Below are 12,500 nucleotides of genomic sequence, written 5' to 3'. Positions count from 1 at the left end.
ACTGCTTTCTGAGGTAGATTTAATAGTGCAGTGATCTCCTGGTACAGCGCACAAACCAGACACCATCAGCTCCACCGAGGAACTCAGACCACCGCTCGTTCTCCACAGAGGACCCCACCCTGCCCCCGTCTCCTGCGCTACCTGCCACATACCTCCCCTTTCCCAACTCAAGCCGGTGGACTGTGACCCTCTGCCACAGACCCTCTCTGTCTCTATCACTGTCACTCTTCTCTCTCTCTCTTTCTCTCTGTCCCTCCCTCTGTCTCTCTACCCCCCCTCTCTCTCTCTGTCTGTTTCCCTCTCTCTCTCTCTCTCTGTCCCTCTCTCTCTCTCTCTCTCTCTCTTCTCTCTCTCTCTCTCTCCCTCTCTCCCTCTCTCTGTTTATATTTATTTTTATAAACAAAGGCACTGCCCTGGTCAGCTCTGAGCCGGAGGGGTCCTTTGTGTTGTTTTGCTCTGGGGTTGCCCCAGTGTCACATGGCAGAGGTGTTTTATGACACACACACACGTGTGCTCTCACTCTTACTCAGTCACTCACTGTCACACAGATCACACAGATGTTGTTGTGATATTGGCCTTTGCAGTATATTAATACAACAATGTAAACAAGCCCCTGTCCAATCACAGCACTGCTTACTGTCTGCTGTGGCCAATCACAGCTCCAGATGAGTTCCAGTGTCTGTGGGTTTTTGAGTCTGTGCTTGTGTTTTCCAGCAAAAGTGGTCACTTATATAATCTCTGTAGAAAAGCAGTGAACACGAGTCGAACGTCTCCGTGCTCAAAAGACACAGAGCTAGAGAGGTACCAGCCCCTCGGCTCCGGGCTCTGGAACAGTGGAACTGCGTTCTCCCTCTGATACTTCTGGGATGAGTGGGAGTGGTGTTAGAGATCCGGAACTAATCACCAACACCAGGCCGTGACCTCAGTGATGTTAATGTGGCTGGGTGCCATCAAACGTCTTGTTAGTGCAGCAGAGGAGGTGGAGCTCCCTTGGTTTCAGAGGAAATGTGCTCTGAGTGTGTGCGTGTGTTAATGATGATGTTGTTGTTGTTGTTGTTTTCTCTGTCCGCAGTTTGTCCCCAAGTCTGTAAACACCGCGCCTGCACTCACTCGGGCCACTGCTGTCACGAGCATTGTCTGGGCGGCTGTTCGGAGCCGGGGAACTCCAGTGCCTGCGTGTCCTGTCGGAACCTGCTGCATGAGAACACCTGCGTGGATCGGTGTCCCCCGGACTCCTACGTCTTTAAAGACTGGCGCTGCGTGTCCTTCTCCTTCTGCCAGGAGCTCCACAACAAATGCAAACAGAAGAAAAGCAGCGACTGCCACCAGTACGTCATCCACAACGGAGCCTGTATCCCAGAATGCCCCTCGGGATACACCACCGTCGACTCCACGTGAGTAACGCTGCACCGCCACGTCGCTAAAAACCCCCTTTCTCCAGAAACACAGTGTTGGGGATGAGGAGGAAAAACTCTCAAATCCTCACAACTGTTCACAGACAGCAGGCGTCAAACTGATGCTAATGACACTGGATTTACACAATAAAAGTCCTCATTGAGTCATAATTACACGCACACACACAGTCTGATAATAACCATATCAATGTGATTAAAGTGTCATTTCACAGGTGAGAATATACATGCTTTCTTCAAATAATAAGGAATGATAATACATTAAATAATAAAATACACATTAATAAACATTAATAAATATACAATAATACACTTCAGCAGAGCATAATAAATATATTAAATATTATATGAATGTCACAGATACACACTGAACCTAAATGCATGTGTGTGTGTGTGTTTAGTGTTTTTAACCAGGAGAGGGGTCTGTTTCCCTGAGGACAATGGTGGTCTTTGTTAGCACACTGTGGTCTAGAGCTTATTTAAATGTGCGCCTCCTGATGCTTTTGTACTGTGTGTGTGTGTGTGTGTGTGTGTGTGTGTGTGTGTGTGTGTGGAGGGGGGTCCTACAGCTTGATTGGATCTCTCTCTCTCCCTGTTCCAGGGATTCGGAAATTGGTGTAATTCGCTTGTTTTTCAGCTTTGCCTCGTCTCAGATTGTGGGCCGCACTCACGTTCATTAATAAGACACACACACACACACACTCTGTCTTCCCTCCTCTTCCTCCCCCTCTTACAGCTTTCCCTCCATTTCTTTGGCGTTTGCCTTCCACATGAGAGAACACCGTCCTCGTCCTGTTTTTGTTTCACGTGTTTATTGCTTTGTTTGTTTAGCTCCGTTCTGGAATGATTTTCCCGATCAGAGCGATTGATGACGCGGTCAAATCACATCCATCTTTAGGCTTTTAGGGAGGATTGGATGCAGCAGTAATGTTTCTTAAAGGAGCAGTCCGTCTTATTGACTTCAGTCTGTTTCTTCGTTCTGTGTGAAATGTATTGGTGTTAAATAAGTTTGAAAGTGTTTTGTGAGTTTGAATGTAGCATGAAATTAACCCATTCTCCCACAGGTTTCATGGTGACTGTTGTGTCGTATTAACAATGATACGATATGTTCACGATCGAAACCCCATCACAAATCCACCACAGTCTTCTGCAGCTTTTTCCTGATGGAGCTCATAATGAACGCAGCGCCCAATAAACTCCTCACTCACCGTTTTCACACTGCTTCAGTTTTAGGTTATTTTTAGATGAATAAATTGACAATTGTGATTTTTAATACGACACACAGTCATTTGACTTTTCAATTACAGTTATACTCTACACAAAGGAAATTCTTTAAAACTAAATTGTACATATAATACATTCATTCATTCATGTGTAAACCTTCTCCAGGGCGGCGCTGGGTCCGGAGCCTACCCGGAATCACTGGGTGCAAGGTGGGAACACACCCTGGAGGGGGCACCAGTCCTTCACAGGGCGACACACACTCGCACATTCACTCACACACTCACACCTACGGACACTTTTGAGTCACCAATCCACCTACCAACGTGTGTTTTTGGACTGTGGGAGGAAACCAGAGCACCCGGAGGAAACCCACACGGACACAGGGAGAACACGCCACACTCCTCACGGACAGACACCCGGAGGAAACCCACACAGACACAGGGAGAACACACCACACTCCTCACAGACAGTCACCCGGAGGAAACCCACACAGACACAGGGAGAACACACCACACTCCTCACAGACAGTCAGCCCCGGAGGAAACCCACGCAGACACAGAGAGAACACACCACACTCCTCACAGACAGTCACCCGGAACGGCACTTGAACCCACAACCTCCCCACATACATCTCACACAAAATTAGGAATAGAATTGCTTTGAAGTCCCTGAATTTAACCCGTTTTAGTGTGTGTGTGTGTGTGTAATGTATATTTTAGTTTGTGAGTGATTGTATATCGTGCTTTATGTGTGTGTTTCAGGCTGAACTGTACGCCGTGTGCTGGACTGTGTCCAAAGCTGTGTACTGGAGTCCAGACCATAGACTCGGTCACTGCAGCCCAGGCTCTGAGAGGATGCACCGTCCTCAACGGCTCCCTGATCATAAAGATCCGCGGAGGCAGTGAGTACAGGAGGAAGATGTATTAAACCCATCTAAGTTCATCACATCAGTATCTCTCATATTTATATACAGTCATATCACTAATTATGTTATAAACATTTCAAATCTACAAAGTGCATCATCATTAAAGCAACAGTAGGTATTATTTTTACCATAAAATTACAGTTTCAAAATCATTGCAGTGCTCCACTCAGATGTAAAAATGAGAACAGAGCCTCTGTCTTCGCTACTTCAGGCTCAGCACTGCAGAAACTGCACTATGTAGCTTCTGGAAATATACTCCGTCTACCTCCCCCCTCCCCAGGAACTGTAGAAGGAGCCCAGGAGCAAAACTACCAAATGTAGCCTAGTGTTGCTTTAAAGGAGGTTCTCCTAATGGTGTGGTGATGTGTATAGTTTGCTATAATCGTCCTCTGGTCACCCCTGGCCCCGACTGTCCTTCATCACTAAGAGACCTTTCCCTGTGTGCTCCTGTGATGCTCAGATAACATTGCAGCGGAGCTGGAGGCGAACCTGGTCAGCTGGAGGAGATCACGGGTTTCTTAACCATCCGCCGAGCCTACGCCCTCGTCTCGCTGTCCTTCCTCCGGAAACTGCGCCTCATCCGCGGAGAGACGCAGGAAGTGGGGTACGCATTTATCACCAACCCTTAAACCATCTTTTAATGATGTTTCATTAGAGTTGAGTTACAGTCGATGTGGGTGAGGAGAATGTTATTATTTTAAAATAAGAGCCTCCGTGTGTGTCAGGTTCCTCGTTCCTACGACCACAGCTGAGTTTGGGATTTTTTTTATTGAGTTGTAGGATTTTAAGATTTTACCTTTAACAAATATGCATTTTCAGCTAAAAAACATGCTGTGTGGACTAAAAGCACAAAGAGCTTGCTTTATACACATTCATTCACACCACACTCCTCACAGACAGTCACCCGGAGGAAACCCATGCAGACACAGAGAGAACACACCACACTCCTCACAGACAGTCACCCGGAGGAAACCCATGCAGACACAGAGAGAACACACCACACTCCTCACAGACAGTCACCCGGAGGAAACCCACGCAGACACAGAGAGAACACACCACACTCCTCACAGACAGTCACCCGGAGGAAACCCACACAGACACAGAGAGAACACACCACACTCCTCACAGACAGTCACCCGGAGGAAACCCACGCAGACACAGAGAGAACACACCACACTCCTCACAGACAGTCACCCGGAGGAAACCCACACAGACACAGAGAGAACACACCACACTCCTCACAGACAGTCACCCGGAGGAAACCCATGCAGACACAGAGAGAACACACCACACTCCTCACAGACAGTCACCCGGAGGAAACCCACACAGACACAGAGAGAACACACCACACTCCTCACAGACAGTCACCCGGAGGAAACCCACGCAGACACAGGGAGAACACACCACACTCCTCACAGACAGTCACCCGGAGGAAACCCACACAGACACAGAGAGAACACACCACACTCCTCACAGACAGTCACCCGGAGGAAACCCATGCAGACACAGAGAGAACACACCACACTCCTCACAGACAGTCACCTGGAGGAAACCCACACAGACACAGAGAGAACACACCACACTCCTCACAGACAGTCACCCGGAGGAAACCCATGCAGACACAGAGAGAACACACCACACTCCTCACAGACAGTCACCCGGAGGAAACCCACACAGACACAGAGAGAACACACCACACTCCTCACAGACAGTCACCCGGAGGAAACCCACACAGACACAGAGAGAACACACCACACTCCTCACAGACAGTCACCCGGAGGAAACCCATGCAGACACAGAGAGAACACACCACACTCCTCACAGACAGTCACCCGGAGGAAACCCACACAGACACAGAGAGAACACACCACACTCCTCACAGACAGTCACCCGGAGGAAACCCACGCAGACACAGGGAGAACACAAACCCAGGACCCAGTTTTGTTTCCCTGTATCTGTGCATCTAGATGAATACAGAGATGTTGTTAATAACTGTGAAACTGAACAAGAGATTCATCATCGTTCTACGTCCTCTGTAGTCTGGGACTAGGCTTTAATCCTGGTCCTGGAAACCAGTCCTCAGACTTTAAAGAGTTATATTGTGTGAATCCTGGTTCTTCTGCTGATTCCCGTGTGTTGTTTGTTTCTCCAGGAACTACTCCTTCTATGCTCTGGACAACCAGAACCTGCGTCAGCTGTGGGACTGGACCAAACACAACCTGACCATCCTGCAGGGCCGAATGTTCTTCCACTACAACGCCAAGCTGTGCCTCTCCGAGATCCGCAAGATGGAGGAGGTGACGGGCACTAAGGATCGCCACAGCAAGAACGACATCGCCCTCCGGACCAACGGAGACCAGGCGTCCTGTAAGGGTCACAGCATCAGGGTTTAAAGCTCGCACGTGGATGGGGTTGTTTTTGTGATACAGTGTTTGAACACCTCTGATGAAATCTTATCCTCTACAGAGAATACACTGTGTACTGATTTATAGGGAACATGCTGGAAATCTTAAACACAATCTGATAGAGTGTGACACATTAAAGTATAAGCACATGCCACATGCCAGCAGTGGTTTTGTATAAAAAAATACACAGAAGCTTTAGTTCGATTTAAACAAACCCTGCTGTGATTTCTCTATTCGTTAGCGTAAGTGAGAACACTGCCTTCGAACCCAGGTGGGCACCAAATAAGTGGAACGAACCCCCCACAACAGGTCGCTGTCAATCTGTTTCTAAAACTTTCTTTTGCTTTTTTATAGTAAACGTGAGTAGTGTTAAAAAAGAAAAAACTGAAAATGCAGTGTCACTGCGCTCCGTTCCCGACTCTGACACTGACTCCATCTGTAACTGGTCTAAACCCACACTCACACGGACTTTTGGACACAGTATTGTCCCCAAGAACAGAACAAACCCATCACAGTCTTCTGCAGCTTTTCCTGATGGAGCTCAAAACCAACGCAGCGCCCAATAAACTCCTCACTCTCCACACGCTTCATTTTTACATAATTTTTTATTGAATAAAATGATAAGTGTGGTTTTCATTACTATGCAACATCTTCCATAAATGGTGTTCTCCCTGTGTCTGCGTGGGTTTCCTCCGGGTGACTGTCTGTGAGGAGTGTGGTGTGTTCTCCTGTGTCTGTGTGGGTTTCCTCCGGGTGACTGTCTGTGAGGAGTGTGGTGTGTTCTCTCTGTGTCTGCGTGGGTTTCCTCCGGGTGACTGTCTGTGAGGAGTGTGGTGTTCTCCCTGTGTCTGTGTGGGTTTCCTCCGGGTGACTGTCTGTGAGGAGTGTGGTGTGTTCTCTCTGTGTCTGCGTGGGTTTCCTCCGGGTGACTGTCTGTGAGGAGTGTGGTGTGTTCTCCCTGTGTCTGTGTGGGTTTCCTCCGGGTGACTGTCTGTGAGGAGTGTGGTGTGTTCTCTCTGTGTCTGCGTGGGTTTCCTCCGGGTGACTGTCTGTGAGGAGTGTGGTGTGTTCTCCCTGTGTCTGTGTGGGTTTCCTCCGGGTGACTGTCTGTGAGGAGTGTGGTGTGTTCTCTCTGTGTCTGCGTGGGTTTCCTCCGGGTGACTGTCTGTGAGGAGTGTGGTGTTCTCCCTGTGTCTGTGTGGGTTTCCTCCGGGTGACTGTCTGTGAGGAGTGTGGTGTTCTCCCTGTGTCTGCGTGGGTTTCCTCCGGATGACTGTCTGTGAGGAGTGTGGTGTGTTCTCCCTGTGTCTGTGTGGGTTTCAGACAATGACTGAATGAATGAATGACCCTTCTGTAAATGACAAAAGAGCGTCAGAATGGTTGAAAATGAGTAACAATTATACGATACACAAGAAAGCAGCCTTATTTTCATTTAAACCAGAGGACTCCCAAGTCTCTTATTTTCTGATTATTCAGTGTTTAATGTTCAATCAGATTCAGAACAAAATTTAACGTTGATCTAAAATTAATCACTGATTTTTTTCTCCAGGTGAAAATCGACTGCTCAAATTCACCCACATCCGCACCTCGTCCAAAAAGATGCTGATCATGTGGGAGCCGTTCTGGCCGCCAGACTTCAGGGACCTGCTGGGCTTCATGGTCCTCTACAAAGAAGCGTGAGTCTCACGCAGCGGCACATTACACAGTAAAACCTTTTATTTTAACGTTCACTGTGAGGAACAGGGCAGTGCTGAGTGACATCCCCCCTTCTCTCTGTCTGGCCCCGCCCCCCTCTCTCCAGGCCGTATAAAAACGTGACGGAGTTTGATGGACAGGACGCGTGTGGTTCAAACAGCTGGGTGATCACAGACGTAGAGCCGCCCCAGCGAGCCACCGATGGGAAGAAGCAGCCTGACCCCGGCTGTATCCTCATGCCCCTAAAGCCCTGGACGCAGTACGCCATCATGGTCAAAACTCAGCTCTCCGTCTCGGACGAGCACCAGGTCCACGGAGCCAAGACCGAGATCATCTACGTCAGAACCAACGCCACACGTGAGATTCATTAACACCCTTTACACACAGCTTTACCTTAGAGCTCTGGTCCTCGTAGATCACAAATGAAAGGGCCTCTTTAAAGGAGCAACTCTGGTCAATCAAGACGTCATACCCCAGGGTCAAAAGAGGGGACGTATTCTGAAAAAAGGCGCTCTGATTCTGCTCTGCTTCTTACGTCAAGTGCATAGACTTTAGTATTGCCCCGCCCCCTCATCTGAGTCTGTCCAATCACAGCGCTGGATGTTAATGATTGTCTGTGTTTTGCTCTGTTCTCAGGTCCCTCTGTTCCCCTGGACCCCATTTCCTCCTCCAACTCGTCCTCTCAGATCATCCTCAAGTGGAAGCCCCCCACGGACCCCAACGGCAACATCACGCACTACCGTGTGGCCTATCAGAAACAGGACGAGGACAGCGAGCTCAGCAAGTTAAACTACTGCCAGAAAGGTTAGAGCTAATTCATTCATGCTGCGTAACGGAGTCACATGGTCACCAGGGCTCTTCGTATGATGTAGTCTTCTCCCTCCTCTGAGCAGTTCTCTCGTCTTCCTCCACTTTCCCTTCACGGAGAGCTGCTTCAGAGCTGGTTTTAGAGACGGGCGTGGTCTCTCCTGCACGGAAAACAAATATGTCACGTTCTGAAGTGGCGTATTTCACTGTATAACGTCTGTACGATATTTGTATCTCATCAGAGTGTGCGTATGTAATCAACATTTGCAGTCCCCAAAAGCGAATTCAGTCCTGAATCCATGTGTTCTGGGTGTGTTCTGCAGGAATGAAGCTGCCGTCCCGGACCCCGACCCACTACAGCACGGAGGAGGAGCAGAAGTGGAACCAGACGGAGGAGCAGAGTCAGAGCAGCAGCTGCTGTGCTTGCCCCAAAACCGAGACACAGCTGAAGAAGGAGGCGGAGGAGACGGAGTTCCGCAAAACCTTCGAGAACTACATCCACAACGAGGTCTTCGAGCCCAAGTACGGCACCAACACAACACTGGGTTCATTTAACTGACCACGGCAACCTCTCAGAACAGAGGTGGGGTTTAAATAAGTCAGCGTCGCTCTGAACACTCCCTCTGCTGGTTTAAAGGGGTCACATTATGAAAAGAATCCTGGACGTGGGGATCTGGGGTCAGATCAACTCACACACTGTGGAACAAGACCCCATTCAGTTTTCTGTGCGCTGCCTGAGTCAGAAACACACTTCTGACGTCAAGTGCAGAGACTTTAGAATGGCCCCGCCCCCTCGTCTGAGTCCGTCCAATCACAGCGCTGGACCCGTGTTTATGTGAGAGCACAGAGACGAGGTTAAACTCAGCAAAACAGACACAATGAGCGTGGAGAAATAAGAGCACTGAGTAAAAACGGAGAAGAAAGAGAACAGAGTGAAAATGGCTAAAAACCAGAGCTTCTGCTCCTCGCTCCTCACTGCTGTGCGCTCGGGGTCGGGGTGAACAGCGAGCGGCTCATTGTCATTTAAAGATCCTTCGGGAAACTGGGTTTTGTATCTTAGTTGCTTCCAGTTAGCGTCCAGGGTATTTACTCTGTGCTGTGATTGGTTCCCACCACTGGAGCTGGAGCTTTTTATTTTAACCAGAATGATCCAGAAAGAGAAGAACAGACCACACTTTAGTTCCTGAGGTTCAGAGAAGCTCCACTGACCACAGCTCACTCTCTCTGTCCTCTCTGTCACTTTTGGTGCTGTCCTTGTTTCACCCAGGTCACAATATTTAACCCTGAAAATAGATTTAGGACGTGTTCCACACAGTGTACATGCGTTTAACAGCTGTTGCACTTAGTCTATGAAGTTGGTTTTAAACCTGCAGGCTCTTAGACGTTTTAGCGCCCTCTAATGGCGCCCTCCGAAACAACAGCTTGTCGTTCTTCAGTGTTTGGCACCATCTGCTGGGGTTCAGGGTTGTGGATTCATTTTATTGCTTTAAAATGTCAGCCAACATGTTTTAGTAAAGGTCATAGTGTCCAGAGGAGGCTGGACCTCCAGAGCTCACCTGCTAGCCAAATAATTCAAAACATTTGTAGAAAGTAGGGGAAACGCCAGCTGCTCATTTATGTTCCATGACGTCTTCATTTAACCTTCAAATATGATCAGAACCTGTATTTGGGTGAGTGTAGTTGCATACATTAAAGACACAAGCCCAGAGGACCTCTTTCCTTTTTGCCCATGCCTCTCTGTCTCTTTCAGGCCTTCTCGTCGTCGCCGTTCCTTGGGGGTCGCTAACTCCACCCACTCCACCGTCCTGGTCACACCCCCCACCTTCCCGAACGTCTCCGCCCCCACTCTGGGTCCTGAGGAAGAGAGGAGGAAGCTGGTGATGACCGTCAGCTCCAAGGAGTCCATCGTCATCTCGGATCTCCAGCACTTCACCAGCTACCAGATCGAGATCCAGGCGTGCAACCACCCAGAGGACCTCAACTACTGCAGCATGGCCACCTACGTCAGCGCCAGGACCATGCCTGAGGGTCAGCCGCTCCTCAGACATTCACCCAGACCTCATTATAGACACGGCCTTTGTCCTCAGATGTTGTATTTTTCCGTTACTGAAGCTCTGATTTCTGATTCGCAGATAAAGCAGATGACATCCTGGGGCCTGTGTCTCATGAGATTCTTCCAGAAGAGCCGGACTTTGTGTATATCCACTGGCAGGAGCCCAGATCTCCCAACGGGATGATCATCCTCTACGAGGTCAACTACCACCGCGTCTCTGACAACGAGGTCAGTGTCGGTCTGCACCAGCACTGACCGTGAGCCCTGTGTCTCTCACCCGTGCCCAGTCAGGCGGAGCATGGTGGAGAAGCAGATTCACGTTCACACCGCACACTGTGTCTCGTATTCGGGTTTCGGGGTTTGGAAACAGCTCTGGTGTGGGATGTGGGACGCTTTCACTGATTTGATACTGTTCTCGGTCTCTGTCGACTGAGGACGCGTACCGTTTTATTGCTTGTATTAACTTGTACATTCTGTTTCTGCTTTCCACGTTCTCTCTTTGTCTTCTTCGTCTCTGTCTGTCTTTCACACTCGCTCTCCTGTTTTCTCTTTGTCTCTCCATGTGTCTCTCTCTCTCACTGTCTGTCCTTTCTCTATCTGTGTCTGTGTCCTTTTCTCTTCTCTTCTCTTCCTTTCTCTCCATCTCCCTCTTGCTCTCTGTCCTCTATCTGTTTCTTCTCTTGCTCTTTGCCTCTTCTCCCTTTTCATTCTCTCTATCCCTTCTCACTCTTTCTTCCTCTCTCCTCTTTTTACTCTTTCTCTCTCTCTCTATCTCTCTCTCTCTCTCTCTCTCTCTCTCTCTCACAGGAGATACATCACTGTGTATCGAGGATGAGTTATGAGAAAATTAGAGGTTGTAAATTAAGAGTTGGACATCCTGGGAATTACAGCTTCCGAATTAGAGCCACCTCTCTCGCCGGAAACGGCTCCTGGACAGAGCCCTCGTATTTCTACATGCCGGACAGTAAGATCCAGCTGAGCACAGTCACATTCTGTCTATTCCGTCATGTACTTATGGACATTGATGTATGTTTTGTCCAGTAATTTCTTGGTTGTTGAAATGCAATCGTTTTGAAAAGAGAGGTTTTCGGATGTCGCGGTGAAGCCCGTTGTTCTGACTGCTGTTGTGTTTCTCAGATTACATGAATGTGAAGATCATCATCGGTCCGGTGATCGTTCTCATCATCCTCCTTTTGCTCGGAGCCGGAGCCTTCGTGGTCTTCAGAAAGAAGTAGGTGTTCCTTCACCACGTTCTGCACCGACTCTCATTCACCACAGACACTGAGAACTGTTTTACGACGAAGAAGAAACGGATCCATTGCTGTTTTAATTCTGGTTTCTCTGTGTTTATCTATCTCTCTATCTCTCTCTCTTTCTCTCTCTCTTTCTCTCTCTCTATTCTCTCCTCTCTCTCTGTGGCTGTCTCTCTCACTCTCTCTCCTCTCTTCTCTCTCTCACTCTCTCTCCTCTCTTCTCTCTCTCACTCTCTCTCCTCTCTCTCTGTGGCTGTCTCCTCTCTTCTCTCTCTCTGTCTGTCTCTCTCTCCTCTATCTCTGTCTCTGTCTGTCTCTCTCTCTCGCTCTCTCTCTCTGTCTGTCTCTCTCTCACTCTCTCTCTCTCGCTCTCTCTCTCTCTCTCTCTTTCTGTCTGTCTGTCACTCTCTCTCTGTGTCTGTCTCTTTCTCTCTCTCTCTCTCTCTCTCTCTCTCTCTCCGTCTGTCTGTCTCTCTCTCTCTCTCTCTCTCTCTCCGTCTGTCTCTCTGTCTCTTTCTCTTTCTCTCTCTCTCTCTCTCTCTCTCTCCAGACAAACTGAAGGACCCACTGGCCCCCTGATTGCCTCTTCTAACCCAGAGTACATCAGCGCTAACGACGGTAAACACCAACAGCAGCCTTTTCAAGCGAGAGCTCCCAAACCTTCATTTGCATATGCTTTTGATTTAATTTGAACTCACTGTTATTCTGAAACATGAGGAAGGGGAC

The 12,500-nt window shown here is 48.7% G+C and overlaps 1 protein-coding gene across 1 annotated transcript in view; it reads left to right on the top strand.

Moving 5' to 3' along the window:
• The window catches only part of insrb (insulin receptor b), a 68,160-nt gene that overhangs the window by 47,577 nt on the left and 8,083 nt on the right, over positions 1-12,500 (top strand). Inside the window, 14 exon segments of the mRNA XM_066647193.1 lie at positions 1,073-1,394; positions 3,398-3,537; positions 4,022-4,048; positions 4,051-4,165; positions 5,714-5,928; positions 7,516-7,642; positions 7,768-8,018; positions 8,298-8,465; positions 8,792-8,990; positions 10,219-10,496; positions 10,601-10,749; positions 11,329-11,485; positions 11,659-11,752; positions 12,325-12,392. Coding sequence (XP_066503290.1) covers positions 1,073-1,394; positions 3,398-3,537; positions 4,022-4,048; positions 4,051-4,165; positions 5,714-5,928; positions 7,516-7,642; positions 7,768-8,018; positions 8,298-8,465; positions 8,792-8,990; positions 10,219-10,496; positions 10,601-10,749; positions 11,329-11,485; positions 11,659-11,752; positions 12,325-12,392 — 2,310 coding nt within the window.

Source organism: Hoplias malabaricus, chromosome 16 (assembly GCF_029633855.1).
Source record: "Hoplias malabaricus isolate fHopMal1 chromosome 16, fHopMal1.hap1, whole genome shotgun sequence".
Lineage (NCBI taxonomy): Eukaryota > Metazoa > Chordata > Actinopteri > Characiformes > Erythrinidae > Hoplias > Hoplias malabaricus.
Note: the sequence above shows the minus strand (reverse complement) of the source record. Positions and strands in the feature narration are given on the sequence as shown.